This window comes from Alternaria burnsii, assembly GCF_013036055.1.
Source record: "Alternaria burnsii strain CBS107.38 chromosome Unknown 730, whole genome shotgun sequence".
NCBI lineage: Eukaryota > Fungi > Ascomycota > Dothideomycetes > Pleosporales > Pleosporaceae > Alternaria > Alternaria burnsii.
The window spans coordinates 1,191,721-1,219,631 of record NW_024066110.1 but is presented as its reverse complement, the minus strand read 5'-3'; the positions used below and the strand labels follow the sequence as shown (position 1 = coordinate 1,219,631).

At 52.1% G+C, this 27,911-nt stretch overlaps 10 protein-coding genes across 10 annotated transcripts; 7 read left to right on the top strand and 3 right to left on the bottom strand.

Annotated features, from left to right (window-relative positions):
* Window positions 1-245: 245 nt before the first annotated feature.
* Window positions 246-2,730, top strand: GT037_003824 (uncharacterized protein; the record flags this gene model as incomplete). The annotated part of the gene is made up of 3 exons (XM_038928871.1): window positions 246-996; window positions 1,042-2,054; window positions 2,104-2,730. 3 exons carry the CDS (start codon window positions 246-248, stop codon window positions 2,728-2,730), a joined length of 2,391 nt encoding a protein of 796 aa, XP_038788578.1.
* A 3,308-nt stretch (window positions 2,731-6,038) lies between these two features.
* GT037_003823 (na(+) h(+) antiporter 2) lies at window positions 6,039-9,239 on the top strand (the record flags this gene model as incomplete). The annotated part of the gene is made up of 1 exon (XM_038928870.1): window positions 6,039-9,239. One exon carries the CDS (start codon window positions 6,039-6,041, stop codon window positions 9,237-9,239), a length of 3,201 nt encoding a protein of 1,066 aa, XP_038788577.1.
* Window positions 9,240-9,756: 517 nt separating this feature from the next.
* GT037_003822 (s-adenosyl-l-methionine-dependent methyltransferase) lies at window positions 9,757-11,682 on the top strand (the record flags this gene model as incomplete). The annotated part of the gene is made up of 3 exons (XM_038928869.1): window positions 9,757-9,936; window positions 10,271-11,116; window positions 11,164-11,682. 3 exons carry the CDS (start codon window positions 9,757-9,759, stop codon window positions 11,680-11,682), a joined length of 1,545 nt encoding a protein of 514 aa, XP_038788576.1.
* A 1,180-nt stretch (window positions 11,683-12,862) lies between these two features.
* Window positions 12,863-13,986, top strand: GT037_003821 (uncharacterized protein; the record flags this gene model as incomplete). The annotated part of the gene is made up of 2 exons (XM_038928868.1): window positions 12,863-13,288; window positions 13,354-13,986. The coding sequence occupies 2 exons, from the start codon at window positions 12,863-12,865 to the stop codon at window positions 13,984-13,986; spliced, it is 1,059 nt and encodes a 352-aa protein (XP_038788575.1).
* Window positions 13,987-14,938: 952 nt separating this feature from the next.
* GT037_003820 (c4-dicarboxylate transporter malic acid transport protein) lies at window positions 14,939-16,137 on the top strand (the record flags this gene model as incomplete). The annotated part of the gene is made up of 2 exons (XM_038928867.1): window positions 14,939-15,303; window positions 15,405-16,137. 2 exons carry the CDS (start codon window positions 14,939-14,941, stop codon window positions 16,135-16,137), a joined length of 1,098 nt encoding a protein of 365 aa, XP_038788574.1.
* Window positions 16,138-17,123: 986 nt separating this feature from the next.
* Window positions 17,124-19,789, top strand: GT037_003819 (cell division cycle protein 48; the record flags this gene model as incomplete). The annotated part of the gene is made up of 4 exons (XM_038928866.1): window positions 17,124-17,170; window positions 17,225-17,359; window positions 17,408-17,657; window positions 17,711-19,789. 4 exons carry the CDS (start codon window positions 17,124-17,126, stop codon window positions 19,787-19,789), a joined length of 2,511 nt encoding a protein of 836 aa, XP_038788573.1.
* Window positions 19,790-20,386: 597 nt separating this feature from the next.
* GT037_003818 (uncharacterized protein) lies at window positions 20,387-20,812 on the bottom strand (the record flags this gene model as incomplete). Its single annotated transcript, XM_038928865.1, has 1 exon — window positions 20,387-20,812. One exon carries the CDS (start codon window positions 20,810-20,812, stop codon window positions 20,387-20,389), a length of 426 nt encoding a protein of 141 aa, XP_038788572.1.
* A 1,182-nt stretch (window positions 20,813-21,994) lies between these two features.
* GT037_003817 (protein kinase regulator ste50) lies at window positions 21,995-23,675 on the top strand (the record flags this gene model as incomplete). The annotated part of the gene is made up of 3 exons (XM_038928864.1): window positions 21,995-22,262; window positions 22,316-22,477; window positions 22,528-23,675. The coding sequence occupies 3 exons, from the start codon at window positions 21,995-21,997 to the stop codon at window positions 23,673-23,675; spliced, it is 1,578 nt and encodes a 525-aa protein (XP_038788571.1).
* A 1,271-nt stretch (window positions 23,676-24,946) lies between these two features.
* Window positions 24,947-25,582, bottom strand: GT037_003816 (exosome component 1; the record flags this gene model as incomplete). Its single annotated transcript, XM_038928863.1, has 1 exon — window positions 24,947-25,582. The coding sequence occupies one exon, from the start codon at window positions 25,580-25,582 to the stop codon at window positions 24,947-24,949; it is 636 nt and encodes a 211-aa protein (XP_038788570.1).
* A 676-nt stretch (window positions 25,583-26,258) lies between these two features.
* Window positions 26,259-27,541, bottom strand: GT037_003815 (small gtpase; the record flags this gene model as incomplete). The annotated part of the gene is made up of 4 exons (XM_038928862.1): window positions 26,259-26,357; window positions 26,407-26,481; window positions 26,533-26,825; window positions 26,875-27,541. The coding sequence occupies 4 exons, from the start codon at window positions 27,539-27,541 to the stop codon at window positions 26,259-26,261; spliced, it is 1,134 nt and encodes a 377-aa protein (XP_038788569.1).
* Between the last annotated feature and the right edge of the window lie 370 nt (window positions 27,542-27,911).

Genomic DNA, 27,911 nt, shown 5'->3' with positions numbered 1-27,911 from the left:
GGGCCCTTTGTCTAGTAGCGCCCAACCTCATCGTCCCTTCCCAAAGCATCCACATGGAACCTGGTTGGGTTACCTAGTCTAAGAAGCCTTTGTACCCCTCTCATGACTCTGAGGAATTGTACAAGCCAAATTGTTCTCGACCTCTACAATTACACCTTGTATAAGACTCGGCGCGCTGCATGCCTTTGCTCGACACCTTGATCGTTCTCCCGTCCTGCCCTTGACCTCACTAACGCATCGTCGCTATGCCAGAGTACCACACAGTCTACTCTGAACGTGGCCGATTACGATACCTCCCCGACCATCTGGACTGTCCTCCGCGAACCTACCGCGGCATCTTCGCAGGTCGCAATCGCAGACCGCACCGCATTCACATCGCACACGTCGGTCCTGATCCGACTCTACTTCGTGTCCAAAGACGCCAAACGACTAGCAAGTCGTACTTTACAGAAAAGCTGGCGGTCCCACGCGACAGCGCTAAACGTTTCCTACGGTCGTTTGTCGACACCCACTTTTCTTCCAAAACCGAAACCACAGACATTCCTACGCCTCGATCGTCGACAAGCACTACCAGCAGCAATCGCAACTCGGTTGCCTCAGTTCCAGCTTCCCAGAACGCCACCATGAGGTCGCTTACCAGAAACTCTGGTAGTGGCGCTGTAGGCGCAATTGGAGGTGCCATGGCTGCACCAGGCATGCCCAGACCATCAGTCGCCGAGTCACATTGGTCTTCCGGCCGCGCATCCGCAAAAAGCATCATCACCAACGTAAAGAGCGTACCAGAGGAGAAGCCCGTGGCTTCAGGTGGTGGTGTCAGTGTCAACGTGCAACTCACAGAGCCGGTCTTGTTCCTACGGGGGTTCGAGCAAGCTGAGCATGCAGAGCGAAGCACGGCGATGCTTCGTGGAACACTATGTCTGAAGATCACCAAACCCTCAAAACTAAAGGCTGTTACGCTCAAGTTTAGAGGCAAAGCGACGACTAAGTGGCCAGAAGGTACGTTCGTCTACATTATCCCATTCTAAAACTAACACTCGTTAGGCATTCCCCCAAAGAAAGTTGAGTTCGAAGAGGTGGACACTTTGATGAGCCACACCTGGCCATTTTTCAATTCACAATTCCCCAATGCCGAGAATGGCACTGGCGCAGATCACGTGGAACTTTACAAGGGTTCTGGTGGATTGACTGGATCGCCAAACAACTCTTCGCTGAATCTAACGACAAAGGAGGCGAAACGACTATCGTTACAAGTCAATCAATCGCGAAGCTTCGGTAAGGGCGATACCCCTGGAGGCGGCCCTTCAGTAGCACAAAAGGGTTACAGGACCTTCAACCCTGGAGAGTACATGTACAATTTCGAGTTACCGCTAGACAGCCACCTTCCCGAGACCATCGATGTCGACCTTGGTTCAGTCAAATATGAGTTGGAAGCTACTGTCGAACGCGCTGGTGCCTTCCGCACAAACCTTGTTGGAACAAAGGAAGTCACCTTGATCCGCGCGCCTTCGGAGGGGTCACTGGAGCAGGTTGAGCCTATCGCCATTAGCCGCAGCTGGGAAGACCAGTTACACTACGACATAGTCATCTCTGGCAAATCCTTCCCACTCGGTGCACAGGTTCCCATTGCCTTCAAGCTGACCCCGCTTGCCAAGGTGCAATGTCATCGTATCAAGGTGTTTGTCACTGAGAACGTCGAGTATTTCTGCAACAACAAGCGAGTCCATCGAATGGAGCCGGTCCGTAAAGTCCAATTATTCGAGAAACGTGCAGATGGTCCACCAACCAGTACCTTCCCCGGTAGCACCATGCGAATAGTCTCTGGAGGTGGTGTTCCATACGACCAACGAGCAGCTGCTTCACGAGGCGAGGACGTGCAGGTGCAAGACCCTACAAACCTTCTGGGTGATCTTGGTGGCGACGCGAACATCGGTCCTACAGAGATGGAATTCAATGTACAGCTACCAAGCTGCCATAACCTCAAAGAGAAAGACAAGTCATCAAAGCTACACTTCGACACGACATACCAGAATATCCAGGTACACCATTGGATCAAGGTATGTTCAACCTTAGGTTTAAGCGGCTTACATACTAACAATTTACTAGCTTGTCATGCGTCTCTCGAAACCAGACGCCACTGACCCAACTAAGAGAAGACACTTCGAAATCTCCATTGACTCACCCTTCCACATTCTCTCGTGTCAAGCTACACAAGCGAACACAGCACTACCAGCATACTCGTCGCCTGAACCAGCCCTAAGCGGCACGCGCGTACCCGAGTGTGGATGCCCGAATGCACCAGCCCGGCGCAACTCCCCAACCAGCTTTGTTCCAACTCTGAGCTCAATAGGCCGCTCAAGAGGAAACTCGGACGCAGTGATACCAACACCAACACCGGCGCTTACTCGTCCGCAAGCAGCGCATATTGGCGGACCGAATGACTCTACAGTACAACGACCCATTCATCTTATGCGCGTACCATCATTCAACCCACCCGCATTCTCAGAAATAGAACCACCTCCACCCTTAGAGACTCCACCTCCCCTTTACGAAACCATTGCATCGCCCACGAGTGGGTTGGCCGACTACTTTTCCCGCCTGTCTGACGCATACGACTCGGACAGCGATCCAGAGCGCAACGATCGAGCGCGCGTTGAGATTCCCCTGACACCAGGGGGCCGCACCAACAGAAGTATGGACGAGCGCAGAACCTGGCTGCCCGTTGGCCATTGATTGAGCATCAGGATGCTCTCATGACGTCATGCGTTACGCTTTCTTTCATGTTTATGCATATATATATTTCTACACATTTACGACAATTCTCCTTTCGTTTTCAAGTGGGCCGTGCATCCATCGCCTGGGGAATATAGGGTCTTTTTACCATGGAAACACGGAGCATGAGGAAAACCTGCAGCGCTTTTTCTTTCACCCTTGCATTGTTCGCCTTTGGGCATTTTCGCGTATTTGGGCCCGGGGTTCGCTGGGATGTTCCTTCGCTGAACTGGTTGTTTCATGGGCGTAACTTCATGTTAGATGGGTAGTCCTTGGTTTACAGAAACCCGCGCTTTCGCCTGCTGTAATTATTTATCTAGTCGACCATATAGGTTGTAAATACTACGAACGTACATATCTGTTCATACTAGTCCTTCTCATGATTAATATCCGGGCCTGTCAGTAGTCTGCGGCAGACGTTGAGGGTTCAAAGAAACAGGTTGCGATGCATGATGTTTGCAGGAGCTGGAACAGCGCTGACCATGTCATGATCAATGAGTATAGTTCAATTCGATGCGATGCAAACATAGGGATCTCAACTGATCTGCTTCCTTGCGGTCCAAATCGCTCATGTCTTCTGGTTCCAAGGCAATCCGTATGATTAACTATGCTAATATGTCCCACACCGCATAAACACCACAACGCACTTCCGCGATGCCGACCGACTCTAATCATAACGTCCATGCTAGGCGGCCGCACAAACGTCGTCAACGACCTCTAGTCAAGCTTTCACATCTAGCCATTCATCACGGGCCACGTCCCGTCCTCCTCATTGCAAGGTCAGCCCACTACACCATACCAGGCACACCGTCTTCTACTGATGCTAACGTTCAAGGTCATTCCCTCTCTTTTCCCGTCACGGGCTGACCTTATACGTTACATACAACGGTGGTCTTGACTGACCTGTTTGCTCGAGTGACGTATGTGGAGATTGTGGAGTAAAGACTAGGGAAGATATCTCGGTGCGACTAGACGCGGGTGTTGCTGTGGTCGTTGTGTTATTAGGACGTAGGGGTCTTAAGCTATGAAGGGCACATGAGTGCCCGAGTTGATCGACTGGCTCTACGAGTTCTTGGCCTAGATTGTTGAGTTGTTACCCGATGGGCGCATTCTGTGTCAGTCTGCTCATGGTTTAGTTGGTTCTTCGGGTCAATCCAGTACCCGCAATACCTGTTCGCCTGGGCAAAATCTTCTGGGCGGTCTTGCTGGTGTGAGATCGCTGCCCAACTACCTGTAAGACATTGATATCATGTTTGACTTGTATATGATACTTTATCCGTGCTCTGCTGTCCAAGAACGCGTGTCCTAGTGCAGACGGGACCAAGATCTGTGTTCCTAGTCACCATCGTGTGGACAAACGGCTTGCGATGGTGAGACGCGGCTATCGGACCTTTTTGAGATCTTGACAGGTTTTGGATGGGCAAGGGCTGTTTCATGCGAAGTAGCTCAAGATTCCCAGCTTGAGTAGTGCTATGACGTAGAGATCGGTGTTACTTTGACTCTACTCACTGAGGTAGGACATATGCATGTGCAAGAGTTGGAAGAGGTCCAATGGTGAGAACTTTTGCTAAAGTTCCAAGGGTACCTCAGCCCTGCGCATCGCATTTCGGAAAGTATGTTTGGGCGCACTGCAATTCGCGCGAACGAATTGTTGCTGGGGAGGCATCTTAGGCGATTCGCCAGGGTTGCATCGCACCTAAGAGACTTATTCCCGGGGTGCGCGGTGTTGCGAAAGCGTGGTTTCCCTGACATCTTCGATCGCCTTCAATTTCTTCGCATTCGGGCCCTGCACATACATCTGCCTTGAAATATTAAGGTATTCTTTTCTTGCGAAGAGATTCAATGACGTTGTCCTGTCTCTTCCACAATCCGCAACCATGCATGCGCTGCAGCATGTACAAAAATCGCATCCGCCCAGGCTTCCAACATATAACTTATCTTGACATTGAATTACACCGCCTCTGGCGGCTGCAGTGCTTACGCTCCAGTCGGGAAATCTCTGCATAGCGGCTATTTGTGAGGGCCCATGTGCCTTCACCGGATAACGACTTAGCGATGGTCAATGACCTCGGGACCTTGCAACGTTGAGAGCTCCCTGAGTCGTGCTATCGAGCCAACCACGCCTGCAGTTCGTGAGGTTTGTTGACCGAAGTCCGCTGATCGGCCTTCCTGCATAGACGATGCAGCACCCTGCATACAGAACCATCATGTGATAAGCAGCGTGCAGAAGGCTTTGTCATGTGGCATCCCTCCGAGAACGACGATGCATGAGGTCAAGAGGTTGTCCACGGAAAGCGAGAGCGAACATGTTCAAGACTTGGGCACAACCGTTCCAAGGCTGGGGCGGCTCATAACGCGGCCTATCGGAGCGAACTGAGCTCCGCCCCCAGCCGTTGCTTTGATAGAAGACGCTGCAATTTCAACCGTTTCTGAACGGCTTTTGCTGGGTTGCCGTCCGCCAGACTCGTTGATGTAGCGGGAAGTTTTGCCGGCCAAGTTTCGGCACCCAAGATCGCGTTGGAAAGTGTGGCTGTTGAACGGTGGCGTCCGATTAGGCCATTCCTAGTCCACCCCGGAGCCAACCAACGTCATTGCCAAGTACCAAGCACTTTAGTATGGAAGAGAGATAATCGCATTCTAATCTCTGTTTCTTTCGCTCGTTTTCCAGTCGAGCTGAAGAGTCCCGACGACGACGATTCACCCTGGCAATTGAAGTGGCTTGATCAGAAACGCGCCTTTGTTTTTCCAATCTGCGCACGCCCAATCGCGCTCGACTCTGGTTGATAGCCGACTACCACGCGCACCATCCAAGCTTTCGGATGAGCCTGCCGAGCGGCACCTAGACCTCGTAAGCATTCGGCTTGGGTTTTCTTGTTTCTCCCATAACATTCACTAACTGGCCACTCCAAAAGTTGTGCGACAGCAAAGGCGGAGCACTCTCCACGGCCCCGCAGACAAATCATACCATCACCGTCATTGCCATATAGGGCTGTGCTGGACCGGCGTCTGGGCGGATCCCCATATACATGCATTCGGTCTCGCTACCACCTTTCTCTTCCTTTGACCGCTTCTCTCGACAACGCGGCCCCGGTGCCAAAATCCTCCCTACATAACCATTGCTCGCCCGCGAGACTCTTCTTCGCCCACCTCGGCCACCAACCGCGCCGAACTGCCTTTCGCTTCTCCGCATACAGGCATCGTATACGTGCGAGAAATAGTTAGACGGATACAGAAACACACATAGAGACAAGGACCATCAGAACGTCACAATGGCGTGGGACCACCTCTCCATCACAAAGCCGCATCTGGTCTACCTGATCCTTGGAGGCTTCACTAGTCTGTTCATGCTGTGCTCCTCTGTGATCAAGGAGCGTCTGTACATTGGTGAAGCCACAGTTGCGACAATCTGTGGTATCATATTCGGTCCACATGCCGCAAACCTCATAGATCCATCAACCTGGGGCAACGTCGACTTGATTACCCTCGAGTTTTCGCGCATTGTCCTTGTCGTGCAATGTTTCGCTGTCGGTGTCGAGTTGCCTCGCGCATACATGGAGAAGCACTGGAAGTCGGTCGTGGCGCTACTGCTTCCAGTCATGACTTTTGGCTGGCTAATAACTAGCCTGTTCATCTGGGGCCTGTTCCACTCTCACCTCAACTGGCTTGACAGTCTTTGCGTTGCAGCTTGTGTGACTGCCACAGACCCTGTCTTAGCATCATCAGTCGTCGGTAAAGGCAAGTTCGCCAAGCGAGTACCCAAACATCTTCGAGACTTGTTGTCCTGTGAATCTGGCTGCAACGATGGCATGGCGTTCCCTTTCGTTTACTTGGCCATCTATTTGATTCACTACCGACCAGATGCCAACGCGGTCGCTTACCACTGGTTTTGCTACACCATCCTTTATGAATGCATTTTCGGCGCCTTCTATGGAGTTGTCGTTGGATACATTGCGCGTCGCGCTATTCGGTGGGCGCACGAGAAAGATCTCATTGATCGAGAGAGTTTCCTCGTCTTCTACTTCGTGCTGGCGTTGTTCTGTGCTGGCTCCGGTGCCCTGCTGGGTATGGATGACTTGTTGGTGGGCTTCGCCTGTGGTGTAGGCTTTTCCAACGACGGATGGTTCCTGGAGAAAACCGAGGAATCCCACGTATCCAACGTTATCGACCTGCTGATCAATTTGGCATTCTTCGTCTATTTTGGATCCATCATCCCCTGGGAATTGTTCAACGCACCGCTCATCGGGATAACACCATGGCGTCTCGTTGTGCTCGGCATTCTGGTACTTTTCTTCCGCCGTATTCCGATTATGTTGGCGCTCAAACCTGTCATTCCCGACCTTAAGACCTGGCGAGAGGCGTCCTTCGCTGGACATTTCGGACCCATTGGCGTCGGTGGCCTGTTTGTAGCGATCCTTGCAAGAGCCGAGCTGGAGACTGATACGACGACCCCGCTAGCCGTACTACCGGAGGAGGGTTTCGAGCATTTGAACATCATCGAGATGATCTGGCCCATTACATGTTTCTTGGTCATCGTTAGTATCATTGTTCATGGAAGTTCAATCGCTGTCTTTACCCTTGGAAAACGCATCAATACCCTGACAATTTCCATGTCCTACACCCAAGCGAACGAGAACGGGCCCGGCTGGATGGATCGTCTTCCCCGCATCCAATCACGCTCCAGATCTTCTATGGCTCGACGTCCCTCTGAATCATCCATGGATGAAAAGTCAGAGCTCGCGACGGCAGGTTTTGGCAGCAGTTTCCTACGTCGTCAGAAGGAAGAGGACAGCAACTCTGTAAAGCCTGCGAACCGAGGCAGGCGCTGGGACGCTGGTCGAGGTCCAGGCGGACCAATCTCGCAGTCCGCCATCGGTCCTGCTAGGCGTGATGAAGAGAAGGGGCTACCAGCAGAACTCGAAGACACTGGTACCTTTGCTGATACGATGGCCATCTCTAGCGACAGTTCATCGAGTGGCAAAGAGAAGATGAAGGGCCAGGTACCAGAAGAAGAGATGTATCAGGAGGGCCATGAGACTGTCATTGAGGATGAAGAAGGAAATGTTCTCGGTGTAAGAGACAGTCATGGTGAGCAGGGTGCGGAGAGGGAAAGGCATGACCGTGAGAGGGCGCAGGAGCTCATGCGCACAAAGCATGTCCATGGTGGCGTGTCGCAAGATGAGCATGGCGGCGCACTCGAAGAAGCACCCAGTCGCATTGAAAACGCGATTGAGCACCCTCATAAAACCTGGCGCAACCGAATGCAAAGTTACAAGGGCCAGAGTCAAAAGGAAAAGGCCACAGAACCACCAAAGGCAGAGAAGCCAGCCCAGAAACCAAGCCACAAGAACGGCCCCGCCCTCGCATACCAATATGGTAATACCATTATTGTTGAGGATGAGGATGGCGAGGTCCTGAAGAAGTACGACATACCGGCCGCTCCAAAGAAGGGCAAGGATGGCCGACCTGCCAATCATCGAGGCCAATCTATGGTAGAGACGTCTAGTCGTGCCGTTCAGAGTCTCAAGCGAATGGGAACCCACATGGGTGTTCCAGCACAACAGGCTGGACCATCTGGCACTCAAGCGGCGAATAACAACAAGAAGAAACAGAAAGCAGCGGAAGCCGCAGCGAAAGAGCAAGAAGACGACGATCTACTCCGCTTCACCGTAACAGCTGGTGGCCGTCGGATGAGCAAGCTTGAGTTCATCCAACAAATGTCGCAAATGAATCCTAAAGACAGGGCGAAGTTTGTACAAGCTAGCGATGTCCCCGAGGCCGTCAAAGATGCCGCACACCAAGATGCCAAGGACCACACTGCGGAACAGCGCCGCCGTGCAGCTTCGGTACAAGCAAATGTGCCCCCGGTTGTTGGAGAAGAGGGCGAGGCCGAACTCCATAAGATCGAATCGCCAGCGGCCAAGGAAGAAGGCCACCGTCGGGGCCCCGAAGGTCTGACATTAGTGGACAGTAACGATGAGCATGTTCCCTTCCACTCCGTACGCCAGGATCTCGAAAACCGACCCAGCGATCAGGGTGGCGAAACCGCTGCACAGCGCCGACGTCGCTTAGCTGCGGAGAATATACCAGCTGAAACTTCAGGCGGTTCCGCTATTCTGCCGCCATCGCAGCAACCAGAAGAAGGGTTTGAAGGCGAAACAGCGGCAGAGCGCAGGCGTCGTCTGGGGGCCCTTGGTGTAGGTAAAGACAATTCTCCCGAATCTGATTCTGAAGATGAAGAAACTGGTGATCCACTCGAGACTGGTCGTGGTACACACTCGCGCGCCGCTGAGCCAAGCCGAAAGACGCTCTCACCTACGCCACGCACGCCTGGTATCCGTTTCGCAGATCAACCTAGAGTTCCAACAAGGGATGAGCGTGCCGCCGAGGATGCTCGAGAAAAGGAGGAGAGTCAGAAGGAGAAGGATGGCAAGAAGAAGAGTGGGCTCAGCAAGCTCATTGGAAGGAAGTAAGTTGTTGATTTCACTATATTTCTTGGGATCAAATGTTTAATTGAAAGTCGATGCATTTGTGCTTGCATAGCGTCGTGGAGTTTAGAAGCGGTTTCTTGAAGCCTTGCATGAGTCGCAATGTAATCATTGAGTCATGGTGCTAGATGTTCGTATTGAATGAAGAATGCGACACATGTCTTACATCAAATCACACTCGCTTTTCGTCCCAATCCAGATTGCTGGAGGTATCCAAAAACAAACAAAGTGCATTACAATGTCGTAGCAACGAAATGGAGGTTTCACTCCATATAGGCAGGTAGTTGGTTGCTGTCGATATAAATTGGTCTTATTTGTGTAATCTACTATGTACGTTCTGTTGGCCAAAACCTCGGTGCCTCGGGTCTCGCTCGGTGCTTAAGCAGCCAGTTCTTCGCTCCCTAGCTACCCAGGTAACTTCAATTGTCCCCCAGCCACACATGATCTTCTGCACTTTACTGAAGCTCGGAAACCATTGGTTATACGTTCAGCAGACATCGCGATGTGCTCCGCGACGCTCGTATCGCACCCCACCCTGACGTCGCATCATATGGGAAATTGCCTCGAAGCGGCAGCTGGCAAAGTACACTACCTTGGCGCCCAGGCTTTCGGAGATGAAAAATCTTATCAGATTGATAAGATGATCAGATTAGCGCTGATGGGCAGCATCGTCGTTCCACTGGTGATGCTATGGCTACAACATCATGCCATAAGTGTGCATACTTACGGACACGACCTCGGATTAGGTCTCTCGCCTTAGACCTGTTTAAGCGACCGGTCCTCAGATCGCGCCAATCATAAGCCATCTTGTCTGTAGTCTTGCGATCGTTCTTAGCTAGCCAACATACCTGAGCCAAAGATGTAGAGCATGACGAGAAAAGACTTTAATACGGACGATGCTCCGGATTTCTTGTACTCCGATGACGGAGAGCGCCCCTATATGAGTACTGGTGGGATATAATATATATCAGCCATATTTGCTTCTCAATCTTGACATATCCCTCTACTAACTCTAGGCATCCAAATACGGCAACATGGGTTCTATTCAGCAACATGAGATCGCAACGCTCAACAGCCTAGCAGCCCAGATTAGCGAGCTGGCTGCTAAGATGACGAAGCAGCTGGAGGCTGAAAATGTGACACCAGTCACTCTTGAGGCCCACAGTCCGATCAAGTACGAGAAACTCCCGGGACATGTTTTCATGACCCGACAACTGCTTGAGGACGCGTTGAAGGACATGTGGATTCTAAGCCAAGGGCCGAGTGAGAGCGTGTTTAACTACGTACACATGGCCATTCCAGACACGGCATGCTTGAACGTCCTCAACCAGTTTGACTTTTGGGGTGCGGTGCCAGTCGATGGCGAAGCGACATTTGAGGATATAGCAAAGCATACCAAGCTCCCTCTTGAGGTGGTGAGTCGTGTCATCGACCATGCTGTTACAATGCGCTTCTTCCACAAACCTTCGCCCACATCGACCTCAGTCAAACATAGCTCACGATCTGCTGCACTAGCCAAAGACTCTGGCTTATCTGCACTCGTGCAGATGGTGTTGGACGAAACGGGTCCCCCAATGTTCTTGCTTCCGGAAGCTTTGCGACGCTTTTCGCAGGGAAAACCTGAGATAAGCAAGGACATAAAAGAGACTGCTTTTAGGCTGTGTCACTCTGGCGGTGAAGCTTGGGGTGACTATGAGACCAGTTGGGAGTTTATCGAAAACGATGGCGAGGGTGAGAAGAAGGGCTGGCGACAGAGGAACTTCGTCAAGTTCATGGCCTATATCAAGGATCTTTTCCACACCGAAAACATGGTACTCGAAGCCATCGATTGGAAGGCAGAGGGAGAAGTCACGGTCGTTGACGTGAGTATACCTAGACCTGATCCTCATCCTGACACTAACAATATCAGCTCGGTGGTTCAGCTGGTCACGACGATGCTGTTCTTGCAACCAAGTTCCCTAACCTCAAGATCGTAGTCCAAGATCTCCCCGAAGTCGCTCCAGTCTTCGAAAAAGACTTCCCATCCGAATTAAGATCGCGCGTCTCGTTTCTCACACACAACCTTTTCGATCCACAGCCTGTACAAGCGGATATTTACATGCTCAAGTGGATCTTACATGACTGGCCGGACGTTGAGTCAGTGAAGATATTGCAAGCACTCCGTCCCGCACTCCGGCCCGGTTCCCGCGTTCTTTTCATCGATTATGTGGGCAAGCAGGAGCCGAGCAACGAGGAGCTGCCAAGGAGTATACAGGGCTTTGGCACAGCCACTGATCTGAGGATGATGGCATTATTCAACGCGAAGGAGAGGCCAGTAGAGGCGTGGAAGGACATCTTCAAGCAGGCTGATGAGAGATACGATGTTGTTAGGGTTGAAGCTGATCCGTTGAGCTTCATGTGCGTGCTTGAGGCTGTGTGGAGGGGCTAGATGTCATATGACACACCGCGAGCTCGCTTCTAAACTGGCCGTCTGATCAGACAAGCAATCCATCTTGTTTTTCTTTCGTACCTGTGTCCCTAGGTCCACACAGATCGAAATAACGAGGCTCAGCTCGGACCTGAAAGCTGCTACAATCACTAGGCTAAGAAAAGCTTTGCTCAGATAAGAGCACGAGATGTAGAGAGCTGAATGCGATACAGCCACTCGATTGTGTTGCATGCTCAGCGCACCAGGCTGTTTGACGCCAATATTCACATGGGCCCCGACTTGGTCATAAGGGACAATATCCCATGTCTATAATCAACTTCATAAATTAAACACAGTGAAAATTCTTTATCGAAAGAAAAACTCCCCGTAGCTCAGTTGGTTCAGAGCGTCTGACTGTAATATCTGCTGTTATCAGAAGGTCCCTTGTTCGACTCATGGTGGGGAGAATAATTCTCTTTTTTGCCTTTTTTGCTCTTGTCTGTACCTAGTATCATATGCCTTGAGGTGTTTCAAGCTAGCTTAGGGAAAGTCGAAACAGCATTTCAAATAAGCTATCCATGCGCTATACCCGGGACATTACCAGCCGTGACATCGGACCGGCTCTAGTCAGGGCACATCATAGTATGGTTATCGAAAAGCTCAATGCAGATGTCCAAGCCCAGAGCCACTCCGGCATAATGATCTTTTTGACACCTCTAACAGCCGTCAGACCCAACGCCACAATGGAAGCATTCCTAGCGACCCTAGAAACATGCATACAACTGGTACCGGGCTGGCCAATGGGCGGTGCCCTTACTCCCCAGGTAGTCTCTGTTTATGAACAACTAGCGCACCAAAACGTCGTCAAGACGGCCCTTCATGCACATGCAGAAAGGTTTAGAGATACGAACTCTTCAAGAATTATCCGGTACCCGGCAACATGTGCTTATAAGAATAGTTTAGAAAGATAGGCACGACCAAATCATGACTTCAGATCATCGTCCACAATCATCAGTCAGTTCTTCCTTCAGCGCCTTCGTTAAGTCATTTCACTATGTCTCCCCGATTAGATACAGTCATCTTATGTATATCACTTTTATCCATTAGGCACATTGCGCAGGCGCAAACTCCCAAGCTTATATCGATACCGATAAAGCACTCTAATATCGATGACGCGGGACCTTTCATCCCTCTTGTTTCGATGGGGGTCGGTACTCCACCACAGCTGATAACGGCGATCTTGGACACGGGAAGTAGCGATCTCATCATTTCAGGGACAGGCAGTGAAATCTGTCAAGACAAACAGGAGCAATGCTCTGGCACACCTTTCGTCACTGGTTCGTTCGATACGGATCGTGACACTAGTATTACAGATGCCAATACAGAGCTCAACACGAGTTTTGCAAACGGTGCTGTGTTCCAAGGAGGATTCATCAAGACAATACTGACGCTCGATAACCAAAGTGTGTCGGATTCACAACCTAGAGTCATCGAGCAAGGTTTGCTGCCTTCTGGGAATCCACTTTTTTCCATATTCGGTATCGGTCCTATTGAGAACGGAGTTGTCCAGCCACCGTACCAGAATACATTGGCCAATCTCAAGGATACTGGTGCTATCAATACCAATGTATATGGTATCTTCATGAACGATTTCCGCAAGTTGAGCATAGTAAATGTTCGAATGAATGCCAGGCTGATATCGGTATCCTCTTGACAGGCAGTCCAGAGGGCTCTATTGTGTTCGGCAGTGTTGACACCGCGAAGTTCCAAAGCCCGCTCCAAGATGTAGGATCACTTTTGTTGAACAATAGAGGCGTTGCGTCGCAATTTGTGATCGATTTCAGCTCCATGCAGTTGGTCAGCGGCAACCCATCCTCCTCGAGATCCAACGTGGACTTAGCACCACGGGACGGCCTCCCTCCGGCGTTGATGGACACTGGAAACCCCTCGCTGAACATTTCATCAGCTTCTCTACGCGCCATGGCCATGGCTATAGGTGCGAGTTTTGACGATCAAGCTGGTCAGATGGGCAGTGTGCCGTGTAATCTTGGCTCTCGCGGAGAGAGCCTCTCATTCGGCTTCAACAACAACCAAGCGAAGATCAGCACTCCTTTGGCTGCGATGTTTGTTCGAGATTCGTCTTCGGGCACGACTGAATGTTTCCTATCGATGTTTTCTCCAGATGGGGATGATACAGCAAGCCTAGGCGCTCCATTCATGCAAGGAGCTTACATCGTTTTTGATCTGGATCAAAAAAAGATCATGATGGCAAATGCAAACATCAATGCTACCAATTCGAACCTGCAGAAGTTAGACGTGTTGTAGTATCATTATCAAACAACAGTCCCAAAAGCATCAGATACATCATATAGGCCTTGGAAAGGGATAACAATAAGTCCCTGACCACAGTACCTAAGTACCTTAACAAACCAAGTGCCTGATGTTGCTTCAGGAGGCAAACAGAAGTGTGTGTAGTAGTGGTAGCAGGTGCAGCTCGAGCATGACTATAACTCCGCATTGCAGATTGAGACACTACATTCCAGAAATAAAGGTCTGTCGGGTGTCGTGTGCGAAGATCAGGAACAGGTTCGTGGAGTACTTCCGGAAGCCGCATCTCGATCTAGACCCCAATCAGCTAGACTCAGTTACTCTGAAGCTCTCAATGTTGCCCAAGCGCTTCTGCTTGAGTCTTTGGTAAACAAACATCATACGACCTCGAATACAAACGAGTTTCATTGTTCAAAAACTATTTTTCTTCCCTTGCGCGCTGTTGACATGCTTTGAGTCATGTACCTTTGACGTATCGAATTTCGGGCCATCGCCGAGGATCCGGCCGTCATGGTCTGTGTAAGCAAAGCTATCAGCAGATCTATATGAAAATGCAGGCCATCCTGAAGAAAATAAAGCCTAGCCTGAGATTTCGATGACTCTAAGCTGTGAGAATTTGCATAAGTGAGGAGCGGATTCCGCGTTATGTTTGATCTTAATCTTTTACCCTCGATCACCTCAAGTTCATCACTGTCATCCTCAACTTTCGCATCAGAATGTCGACGCCGTGTGCGATACAGCATGGAGTTCGGGCAACACCAACTGATTTGTGCAGTGGTCGAGCCGCGCTTTCAGATGGCCAAGCACTGCCCAGATGGCTCATTCCAGCGGACCGTCGGGGTTGGCGACGTATTGTCCAAAACTTTACACCTGCATGGGTATGTAGCATCGTCAGATACTGAAGTTTATGAGTAATGAGAGACTAAATGAGCCTCAGTTCGCCGTCACCATGGGTACAGGCATCGTCGCGGTCCTGTTTCATACCTTCTCGGAGCTCTACCCTAATTACCATCGCTCGTTGAGAGCGCTGAGCATCGCCTTCTTCATACTCAACGTCATCATATTCTTCACCATGCTCATGACATCAGTCCTCAGATACACACTGTATCCCGCCATATGGATTCTGATGCTTCGTCATCCAGTACAGTCGCTGTTTCTTGGCACAATACCTATGGGATTTGCTACCATCGTCAACATGTTCGCCGTTGTTTGCGTACCAAAATGGGCTGGCTTGACACCATACGTCTTGTGGGGCATGTGGTGGCTCGACGTCGCACTCAGCGTTGCTTGTTGCCTCTGGCTACCTTTCCAGATGTGAGTTGACCATGTTTATCGCTTGAATCTCAACATCTCGCCTCAAAGTGTTTCTGTTATTGCGAGGAATATGAGAACGCCACCAGCTAATATAGCTGCAGGATGACCAAACATCATAACCGCCATGAGACGATGACAGCAGCCTGGCTTCTGCCGATCGTGGCCTGTATCGTTGCAGCAGCTTCTGGCAGCGTTGTCGCCTCGGTCTTGCCTGACCCGAATCACGCCCTTATCACCATAGTCACCAGCTATGTCCTTTGGGGCATGGGTCTACCTCTGGCACTCGTGATAATGGTTATATACTTCCATCGTCTTGCCATTCATAACCTTCCATCTCAGGAGGTTATCGTCAGCGTCTTCTTGCCTCTCGGCCCTATGGGCCAGGGCGGATACGCAATTTTGAAACTCGGCATTCAAGCTTCGAAGACCTTCCCAGATACAAAAGCCTTGCACCCAGTAGCTGGGGAGGTCCTCTACGTACTAGGCTGGATGACCGCTATCACACTCTGGGGCTTCGGTCTGGTATGGTTGTTCTTCGCTGTCGCGTCGATCAGTCGAAACAAGTTCCCTTTTAACATGGGTTGGTGGGGTTTCACCTTTCCTATTGGCGTCTTTACAATGTCTACCATTACCATAGGAAAAGAACTTCCTTCCGCTTTCTTTAGCATTATAGGAACGATACTTGGAATTAGTGTCGTTGTGCTCTGGCTGCTTGTCGCTGTTGGCACTATGAAGAACATTGTATACGCGAACATGTTCGAAGCGCCTTGCTTGCGCGACATAGAGAAGAAAGCATGTGTAGCTTCTCATGGGATGCAACATCAGGACGCGTAGGTAGATCTAGCATAGAGAGCCTTCGTCGTTGCGAGAGTAATGTTTAGCTGGGAGCTTCACTCACTAGCTGACTGTAAATAAACGGGCGATTAGACCGAAAAGGACGAGGAAATGTCAGACACGTGAGGTAAAGGAGACATGCAAGTTGACGAGATCAGAGTCAACCTGCAAGCTCCTGGAGACGCCCGTTTTATTTCCAGCGAAGCTCGTATTTCTTCCTTGACTGGTAGTGGGGATAAGCTGCGAAACGCAGTACCACCTGGTGCTTCACTCTGGCTGCCGTAGCGAGAATCACGAAGCAGCCAACTAAGACGGATCCGCATCTTATCGATAAACCGTTAGACACAGATCTAGCATGACGTGAAACAGCAAATATTTCTTCTTTGCCTGGTGAGAGTTGCCCTCTTAGATATGCGTGCTATCCAAGAGTATCAGTGGAAGGCGCACATGCTTGTAGATACTGTCGTGTTGTACCGTACGTGGCGGACATGTAGGTTTACTTATCGCGCACTGACGAAGGGCCGATATGGAGCATCTCTCTTGGCGCTTCCTCTGGTGGCGTAATATGAGGCTGCAGCAGGCTCCAGTCGGACGCGTAACAACGCCAGTCTCACTCTGGAGTCGCGGGTAGTGGCACGAGCTGGCCCTTGTAGGACTTTGCGAGGGTGGCGGCAAGCAATCCGCGGTGAAAGGGACACAGTGTTTCTTAGTAGGTCCGCTTGTCTAAGCGTTTCCAGCAACTTCCAATGTTGCGGCGGAAGGAGCACGGACCCTAAGGCAACATCAAGCTAGCTCGAGCAGTGAGATCACCGACTGTTCAAGCTCCAACTTACTTAAACCACGACGCCCCAAGCACCGGAGATCCATCATCTCCATCTTACCCCCCCACACCACTCACCACCCCCTTAACCGCGCTGCAATTACTTCTGTCTCTCTTTGCACTGAAAAAGTAATTTCGCAGAACTACATAGAGACACATCAGCAAGATGTCGGCTGAACCAGACCACTCCAAGCCCAAGGTGGACCTTTCAAAGTATGTCGCTTGCCACCACTTCCGCACTTGCGGCAGCGACTAACAGCATCTCAGGAACCCCGACGGCGCTGAGCCCAAGGATGTAGGCACCGCGAAGCACCTTTTTGCGCCTGCCCTTACTGACCCGCCACAGAACGATGAGACCGCGACTGCCATCCTCAAGAAGAAGAAGAAGCCAAACTCCCTGATGTAGGTGCTCCAGGAAGCGATTTGAGAGGCCTCTCCTAACTTTCTCAGTGTCACCGACGCCGTCAACGATGACAACTCGATTATCGCTCTCTCAAACAACACCATGGAGACTCTCCAGCTCTTCCGTGGTGACACAGTTCTCGTCAAGGGCAAGAAGCGGAAGGACACCGTCCTCATCGTGCTTGCAGACGACGATCTTGATGACGGCTCCGCGCGGATAAACCGTGTCGTTCGCCACAACCTGCGTGTCAAGCACGGTGATGTTATCACCATTCACCCGTGCCCGGACATCAAATACGTATGTATTCTCAGTCCCAGTCATGGTAAAATCGAGACTAACAACTTTTGCAGGCCAAGCGCATCGCAGTTCTCCCCATCGCCGACACAGTCGAGGGCATCACCGGATCGCTGTTCGACGTTTTCCTTGCCCCATACTTCCGCGAAGCCTACCGACCGGTTCGTCAAGGCGACACTTTCACAGCCCGCGGTGGTATGCGACAAGTGGAGTTCAAGGTTGTCGAGGTCGACCCACCGGAGTTTGGTATTGTTGCACAAGATACCGTCATCCATTGCGAGGGCGAGCCTATTCAGCGTGAGGACGAGGAGGGCAACCTCAACGAGGTCGGTTACGACGATATTGGTGGTTGCAGGAAGCAGATGGCACAGATCCGAGAGTTGGTTGAACTGCCGCTGAGGCATCCTCAGCTGTTCAAGTCCATCGGTATCAAGCCCCCGCGTGGTATCCTGATGTACGGTCCCCCCGGTACCGGTAAGACGCTGATGGCTCGTGCCGTCGCCAACGAGACTGGTGCTTTCTTCTTCCTGATCAACGGTCCTGAGATCATGTCCAAGATGGCCGGTGAATCAGAGTCAAATCTGCGAAAGGCTTTTGAGGAGGCCGAGAAGAACTCGCCAGCGATCATCTTCATTGATGAGATCGATTCAATCGCGCCTAAGCGTGAAAAGACCAACGGTGAAGTCGAGCGCCGTGTCGTCTCGCAACTGCTCACTCTCATGGATGGCATGAAGGCGCGCTCCAACGTCGTTGTCATGGCCGCCACCAACCGACCCAACTCGATCGACCCCGCCCTCCGCCGTTTCGGACGTTTCGATCGTGAAGTCGACATCGGTATTCCCGACCCTACTGGTCGTCTCGAGATCATGCAGATTCACACCAAGAACATGAAGCTTGGTGACGATGTCGACCTACAGACCATTGCTGCTGAGACTCACGGATACGTCGGTTCGGATTTGGCATCACTCTGCTCTGAGGCTGCTATGCAGCAGATTCGTGAGAAGATGGATCTCATCGATCTGGATGAGGACACCATCGATGCTGAGGTTCTCGACTCGCTTGGTGTGACCATGGAGAACTTCCGTTTCGCTCTTGGTGTTTCTAACCCTTCGGCTCTTCGTGAAGTGGCCGTGGTTGAGGTTCCTAACGTTCGGTGGGAGGACATTGGTGGTCTGGAAGAGGTCAAGCGCGAGCTCATTGAGTCTGTGCAGTACCCGGTCGACCACCCCGACAAGTTCCTCAAGTTCGGTATGTCTCCCTCGCGAGGTGTACTGTTCTACGGTCCTCCTGGTACTGGTAAGACGCTTCTTGCCAAGGCTGTTGCCAACGAGTGCGCGGCCAACTTCATCTCCATCAAGGGTCCCGAGCTACTTTCCATGTGGTTCGGTGAGTCAGAGAGCAACATCCGAGACATCTTTGACAAGGCCCGTGCCGCCGCACCTTGCGTTGTCTTCCTTGATGAGTTGGACTCCATTGCCAAGTCGCGTGGTGGATCTCAAGGAGATGCCGGTGGTGCGTCCGACCGTGTCGTCAACCAGCTTCTGACTGAGATGGATGGTATGACATCAAAGAAGAATGTTTTCGTTATCGGCGCTACCAACCGACCGGAGCAGCTCGACAACGCCCTGTGCCGTCCTGGTCGTCTGGACACGCTCGTCTACGTTCCTCTACCCGATCTGGCCTCGCGTGCCAGCATCATCAAGGCTCAGCTGCGCAAGACTCCTGTTGCTGAGGATGTCAACATTGACTTCATCGCCCAGAATACCCACGGATTCTCCGGTGCTGATCTTGGTTTCGTTACCCAGCGTGCTGTTAAGCTCGCCATCAAGCAGTCTATTGCAATCGATATCGAGCGCCGCAAGGCTCGCGAGGCTGCTGGTGAAGATGTTGATATGGAAGTTGATGAGGAGGACCCAGTACCTGTGCTGACCAAGGCTCACTTCGAGGAGGCTATGCGCTCTGCTCGTCGTTCCGTTACCGATGTTGAGATCCGCCGATACGAGGCCTTTGCACAGTCAATGAAGAACTCTGGAGGTTCAAGCTTCTTCCGCTTCCCCGACGCTGAGAATGCGGCGGGCGGTGGTGAGCAAAACACCTTTGGTGCTGGTGGCGAGGACGAGGATTTGTACAACTAGAAAGTTGCAGCTAATAGCTGGAACGAGTGAGTATGAAAATCATGACGAATGGGTTTCTTTTTTCATCACATGGCATGAGGGGCTATTGATGCCCCATACATAGATGGAGGCGCGCGTAATTGCCGGCGCTTTGACGAGATATCAGTAGTGTCTTTGACGAACCAATGGCCTGAATGAGAATGCATGTTATCAATGAACTTGTGCTCCACGGCTGTTCTGCTACTGTGCTGCTCAACTCTACACCGACATCTATTTCACACCCCTGTTTTGTCACAAACTCTTCCTGCTCATACATTCATGTCCGACCCAGTCGCCAAGCCCAGACATCGCTGACATACAAAGTGTCTGAGTGGCAGCGGAGTGCTTATCGGAGATGCAAGGTGATGTTGGTATCTCTCACAACAAGGTCCGGGACGCACCAGCACTATTTGAGGATGTCGCGTACGCGACGTCGACTGTGCCGTCGATACTGCTGTTCGCTACGGCCATGTGTTGAGCTCTTGTTCTTGCATTTTGTCCTCCGATGCATAGACTGGCAAACCGGTTTCTGGTATTGCTGCGTTTTAAAATACGGGTTATTCATGCGAGCGAGAGCAATCACTTGTCGTCTTCGTATGTAATGTCGCACACCTTTTCCAACTCCTTCATGACCGTCTTTGCACCGGCGTCGATTACCGACTTGGGAATCTTCAAGTAGACCTCCTCCCCACTCTCGCCATTCGCATTCGTAGTTCCGTTCACTCCGTTGGAATCCTCGCCCAGACCACGCGTCTGCTCCCTGATTTTCTGCATGGCCAGGTTCCGGGCTTCCTCGCAGGTAGTGGCTTGGCCTGAGCGGAAGAGATCGGTAATGTAGGCTCTCAGAGCATCTTTGAAGCCAGAGACGCGCAAGGATTCATCAAGAGTGGATTCGATATTGCGGATGCCATCGCCGGAGAGTAGGGCCGAGTAGATGTTATTCCGGAGATCCTGGGATATACCAGATTGGGCCTGAGTCGTTGACACACTGATGGATTGAGACATGGTTCCGAGTTGGTGAGCCGATGGGTTGCAAAAAGACAGGAGAACAGAAAAGGAGGATGTTCGTCTAAAGTTTTCAATACCGGGCGAGCTACCTTATATTGAAGTAGTGGATGATCCTGTTCGCGTAGACGACGGGGAGCTGGGCGCACGTGGGATTGTGCTTTGAAGCTTGGAGGTAGCCGGATGTCGTAATTTGGGATGCAGCGTCTTAAACGACTGGTTGGGGTAGCCGTATTCGGGCAGATGCCGGCACAGATTGCCCTAGTTCAACGTTGGCGGTGAAGATCGCTGCGACGCATGTGCGTGGTTTACCGGGTGCCGTTGCGGGCTCGTGGTGCGAACGATGACTTGCAAGATTGCAACTTGGCGGATCCGAAAGTAGGGGATTGTAGGATGTGAGTGTTGGATTGGCGTGGCTGGAGTGAAAGTGGCAGACAGGGCAACAGAGCGGATTGTAGGTAGTGCAGTGCTTCCGAGGGATACTGCAACAAGGGCAAAGACGCGCACAGTCAGGTGGTGAAAGCGAAGCTGCGAGTTTGGTACCTGCATCCTTTATCGCAATATTGGTTCCAAGCTCGTAGTATGGGAAGCACGGACCTCTTTCCCGCTTTGGCTTCGGTGGCCCTGCTAGCCGCCTGTCGGACGGTATTGGTATTGGCATCCAGAAGCAGGCGACCCAGTTTACGTTGCAATCTTGATTGTTCTTCCTTGTGCGCTGTGAAGTCTGTCTCCTCACTCTACTCTGGACTGGTGCATCACACGACTGCTGTCTACTTCACGCAAGAGCATACGACGCCTGCAAGGACCATCGCAGCCCCCGAGGATACGCGCTCCCCCATCAGGCGTCGACGACAAAGCGCTTAACGACCGCCACGCCTGGCCGCCTGAGGAGACCTTCACCCTCCCCGCCTTGCGCAGTGCAGTGCCACCGGCTAGCTGTGTATCTGAGACCACACCCAGGATATCCCACTTGCTCCCGCTGGAGACGAAACACGCCGGCTCAATCTCGCTTCGTCTCAGACAGGGTGCCCTATTGACGACGCCAGGCCCGGGCTATATCGCCATCGATAACACAGACGTCGTCCCCTCGACGAGCTTGCTGAGAGGGCTTGGCAGCATCACCTCACTCCACCCTCTGCCAACCCTCCGAGACGCTGCCCGGCCGTCGACGTCACCCCCATCATGGCCTACACGACCAAGTACCACGAGGACTCGGATGCCGATGACGAGTTCGAGCGCCAGGGCATATCTAGCCCGACCCTACCCGCCGAGTACGAGAGCTCCCCCACGAGCTCAGGCCCGCTGAGCACCGAACACACGCCCACCACCTTCACCCACTCACGCGACAGCAAGAGCAGCCCGACAGGGCACATAATGGAGTGGAACGAAGACCAGACGGCTGACTTCATCGCGGACCTGGGCCTGGAGCAGTACTCGGATACCTTTGCCAGTAGGTGGCTCCGCACCTGCGCCAGCTATCCTTTGCTAATGCTTTGTTTGTAGATGAGGGCATCACAGGCGACGTGCTGGCAGCGCTACAGCATGCCGAGCTGAAGGAGCTGGGTGTCGGCAGTGTAGGTCATCGCCTTACCATACTAAAAGCTGTCTACGAGATCAAGATACGGCAGAATGTGCCCATGGACCCGGACGACTACGTCCCGCTGTGTGAGTCCATTGTCTGTTTTATGCCTCTTCACCTCTAATCACTGCCTCAGCCGCGGATACATCAGCGCAGGAAGCGCCGCCAACCCAAGACGACTTCGCCAAGGTCATTCGCGTAGTCCAGGCGCGCGACGAGCGCATACATACCGCTGAATCGGAGCTGCGACATCTCAGAGAAGACCTCAGCAGGGTCATGGACGAGAACAAGCGGCTACGAGAGGAAATTCTGCCACTCGTGCGCATGCTCAAGGACAACCAACCCCTACCCACTCCTCACGAGCACGCTGTCACATCGCCACCTGCCACCCAAGAGAGATCTGGTGGAAGCAGTCTGTCGCGTAAGTTCTCCACCAAGAAGCTTTTCCTTGGATCCGCGCCAAAGAACCCCTCTCCAACGATCCAAGAACATCGCGCTCTTGTCGATCACTCTTCTTTGGATCCTTCCGCAGCAGCCGTGGCAGCCTCCTCACACCTTACAGCATCTCTCGGTGGCGGCCCGCAACTGTCGCCCAACTCCATTGCGCAACCCTCCCCGACATCCCCCGCATACAATCAAGGACAAAGCCGCCAGTACAACCGCGAAATACCTCGAAGCGCGCACGATCACGACGGTAGCTCAGGGTGGAGTCAAAACAACACATGGAACTCAGACTCGACTGCTGTGTCCGACCGTAATCGCGATCCCCGCGCTACGCCCGCACCACTGTCGTCACGACCGATGCGAAACAACGCTGCACCAACGCCGAACCCTGACGATCGCGATCGCGACCCACCACTCTCTGGTGGCTCAAGCTCAATGAACGCCTCCACATCCAATCCCGCATCCACCCCATCTACGAATCCGCAAGTCGAAATATTCAAGTCGTTCCGAGTGTCCATCGACGATCCATGTCACAAGGTGCTGCCAGTTGCGCTCAAAAAATATAACATCACGGCAGATTGGCGGCAGTATGCTTTGTACATTGTACACGGTGACCAAGAGCGATGCCTGGGGCTCAACGAGAGGCCGCTGATATTGTTCAAACAACTTGACAAAGAAGGTCGGAAACCGATGTTCATGCTTAGAAAGCACGCAGCACCACAAGAAGGCCATGTCAGCACCGTGGGTGGAAACGATGTACGGCCCGTGAATCCGCAGACAGAGAGCTTCGGATGGGGCAGCCAGAATAGAGGGACACCGCTTCCTGGAGGTGTCTTGTAGACAGGCATAACGCTACAGGATAGAAAAAGATTACTGTCTGTTAGAGTTTGACACTGTAAGACTATGGGCGTCACTGAGAACGGCATCATGCGATACCGCGGTCGATCGAGCGACGCTGTTGTGTACGACGTCACCGGAGCATGTATGGAAGGAGGAACTGTTCTCTGAACATCGCCTTACGATCAGGGATCATACAAGATGTCATATCTACAACATCTTGCCTGGCGAGGATGACGACATTCGCTCATCCAGCGCAATTGGCGCACCCACAGCATGATCGGAGTTTCGGCGCAATCACGGCCCTTGTACTATTTACATTCATGCCTTGGGAGAATAGGCTGCGGTTTCACGGTGACTTTGCTGAAGAAAAAGGGTGGGTTCAGAAGTGGTGGGTGGATCAGGATGAAGAGTTTTAGATGATACTATTCTCTGTGGATGGCCACGTAAGAAGAACTCCTACAGTGAGCATCTGCCGATTATTCCAAACACGTTCGAGGCGTATAGCGAGCGTTGTCGTGTCGTATTACGTTCTTCCTTCCAAATGCAACAATGTGTTGATTTCTGCGTTTGATCCACGAAAAGTCACTCTCCGTGTGGGCATTGTAGCGCAATCCTCATCGTACCCTCGCCGTCTTCGACATCTCGCAATGTCTTGCCATGTCTTGCCATATCCGTGTTGATGTGTTGGCCTCGAGTCATGGAACATGCGTCAAGCGTGATTGTGCCTGCATATATGTGACACGTCATGATGCAGGTACCGAAAGTTTGTCACATCAATCGCTACGGGGTGGGTTTGGTTTTGTCTTGCTGCTATTCTGGATCGCTACTATTTTCGCCACGTCTGAGGAAAGGGAGAGGATATATTTAGCTACACTGGCTCTTTTCGGCCGGACCACTGCCGCTGTATCTAGGTTGTGGTGGGGCTCTATCTAGGTGAGCATAGCGGCGTTGTGATGTCGTCCTCAATGGTAGATTTCGCTCTTGAGCATGTATGCGGCTGGCAGTAACAAGACAGGGAGGTTTTGATATGAACAACCGTTTCTTCCGTTGACTTGCATCAAAAGTCCTTGTGGATCTCTGGAGGAATATCTCTTCGTTCTTTTCCTCCAGAATGAATAAACATTGTACCTCTACTCAGGATCCTCTCTTCCATGCCAAGCACGCTTAGTCTTGCTCTGAAATCCACCTCATGGGTATCTCAATGACGATTGCCGTCGTCGTTCTAGCAGGCTGAAGCTTCTCTCTCTCTTCTTAGCCTTCTCTATCCTCCATCAAAAAGGCTTGGCTGCCTTTCTCGCCTCTGCTTTCCCACTCACTGGGTCCCTAAATTCCTTCCAGCTAACCGGATGCATGACCCTACCTTCTTCACTTCTTGCCAAGACAACACCGAATTCATTTCGATCGGTAGCAACGTAGTAATTGCCGCTGTCGCCCAAACTAATCACCGTGCCCCTCACCAAGTCACCGACCCGGAAGCTCTCTTCAATCTTTATCTTGTCCTTCTCCGTAGCCCGGATATCTTCGCGCCGAATCTGTGCCAAAAACGCTTCGCGGCAAACTGCATCGTCAATGACGAGAATCTCTGCGCTGGCGAAGCGTGGGCCGAGACGCGTTATGCGGACTAGGACTGTGCTGCTGACCGTTGGGAGGAGTGGTACGCCGCCGCCAGAATTGGGACCGAGGATCCCAGGATCAGTGGAGGTGGGCGGGCGCGTTATAGAGAGCAGTGGTGCGAGTTTGGTGGATTTGGAGGACGTGTTTGTGGTATGGTGTGACGGTGAAGAGAAGACGGGTCCAGCTATTGAGGCATAGATCTGTGAGTCGTGAATGTGCGTTCCTGGACCGGGACTGTATTTGTCGACACTACCAAGCAGTTGTCCTGGTAGTGCAACTGGAGGGAGCGCCATGATGGTAGTGCGTGGTAGGTGTGTCTCGTTGAGCCTGTGCTCAGAAAAGTCTATGCGGTTCGATTTGACCGACGGTTCTAGTCGTAAGGTGGAGGTACGTTGCTTTCGATGTTTAGTATGTGAATCGGTTCGCGATGTGGTACATCGATTGCGTTGTCTTGTTTGTGTCTGAGTCTGGGCGAGATTTCGTGCGCGTGGTATTGAAGCTCTGATGATTGGTGTCGCATGCTGGGATTGTACACTTTTTAGCTGCGGAAGCTTACGTCATTCGCCTAAACTTGCCGTCAACTAGCCATGTATATTGCTTGAAATCACGTAAACGCCAGCAAGACATGCTCGATTCCAACTACTATTTATTACACTACGATGTTTGCTGTGAGGCTGCGTATCTTGCGCGCTCCTGGCGCTAGACCTGCGCCCCGGCCGAGGCCTTGATGTTCGAATCATACAATCACTTCCGCATACACAAAGCAGAAGAACGCCGGTTTTGTACCAACCATGTATCTTAGCACCTTGCTCCAATCGCCGAGCCATGCAATCCCACGCAAAACAGTCATGAAAATCATTCGCTCATGGTAACGTTCCGATAGAAGACGTGCCCGATCTGGCCCTCAGATAGGTTCATACATGTTCCCTCTGTTCTGGGTCTGACTCTACGGTCTCTACGGTCCGGCGACTAGACGGCTTGGTAGAGGAGTAAGGGTTCGCCGATGTTTTCTATCTCGGGAATAGTGCACTTGAGGTCAAAGGCCTTTGATAGCACGATCTTGAAGATCTGAGCTAATGTTAGCACAGGGCCGGCGATTGAAACAGTAGCCTCTCACCTTCTGCACGTTGATACTATGACTAGTCGAGCTGAAGATCAGACTGGCCTTCATTGCTCGCGCAAATCGTTTAGCCTAGGCAATGTTAGTCTGGTACTGTCCTTGTCCCTAGCAGGTGAGGTGTACCTGGTTGGAAATCTCCTCCTGTTCTTCTCGTGGGAAGTTGACAAAATGGTCGTACTTTGTGCCGACCAGAAACGGGATAGCAGTCTTGTTGAAGCCGCGTCCCTGTCGGTACCACTCCTTGATGGAGTTTAACGTGCTCTTCCGTGTCAAGTCGAACATGAAGAGTATCGCAACGGCGTCGTTGCAGACGAGCGGCAACATGTTGACGAATTCGCGTTGACCGCCTAGATCCCAGATGGAGAAGGTGATCTCGGTGTTTCGAATCGAGATGGTCTTTTCCATGAAGTTCACACCTGGGGTTGTTAGAAGTTGCGTTCTGTGGAACATGCTTGTGTAGCTCACCGAGTGTTTGGATGTAGTCTTCGTCCCAACTGCCCTCGACGTACTTGACCATCAAGCTGGTCTTTCCAATCTGCGCGTCTCCAACCATGCCAACTTTGATGACAACGCTGGCGTTCTTGGCAGCCTCTTGCTGCTGCTGCTGCTGTTGTTGTTGTTGTTGTGCGCTCCGTGATTGCTCTTGGTACGAGTTGGAGCGCGTGTTGCCCTCGGAGGTTGGGTACCGTCCCATCTGCGAGCTCGGCCGCGAATGCGACTGGCCCATATGTGTCTCTTTGTTGGCGTCGTAGTAGCCATGTCGCGGAGGCGTGTCGGCGTCTGAGGAGGTGTTGAAACGCGAGCCGTTGTGTGTGGTGTACTGGTACGCGGTGTCTGAGTACGAGGTTGAGGGCCGGTGAGGCTGCTCGTAGGGGTTGGGGCTGTTGTTCAGGCTGGTGTTCTGGTTGAGGTCTGGGAGGGGCGTGACAGTCGAGGCGGTGATGGTGGAGCTCATGCTGTCGTCGGCGCCGTCCATGGTCTGGTCCATGTGCTTCTGCGCTTCCTGGTCGCCTTGGACGGGCACTTGCTCGGGCAGTACTGGCTCGGGCTGCAGCTGCTCAGGCGCGACTTGCACGGCAGGTGCGAAGGAGCCCTGCTGCGCGGGTTGCTGACTCGGGTACTCTGGCTCCATGACTACTATGTCTCCGTGGCCCCGCGGTCCGTGACTTGAGCTGAAGGCGCCCTGGCACGCGTCGAGACGGTGAACGCAAGCGGAGCGTGTATTTTCTTCTTTCTTGGCGACTCTCCTGCTCGCACAATTGTATGCCAACTTCAGGGGGCGTCTGTGTATTATGGGTGCCGTCTCGGTCTTGTTGACCTAGCATGTACGCGATGCGATTGGACTGGGCGCAGTGTTTCCCTCTACTGTTAGGTGCGAGGGGGGGATGCCGTCACTTAGCGCCGCCCGATACGCCGATCGATAAGCCTCAAAAAACATTCGGCGGGACAATTTCCATTGACAACTGTTTTTTTTTAACGACATCGTCCAGGACACCCAAAGC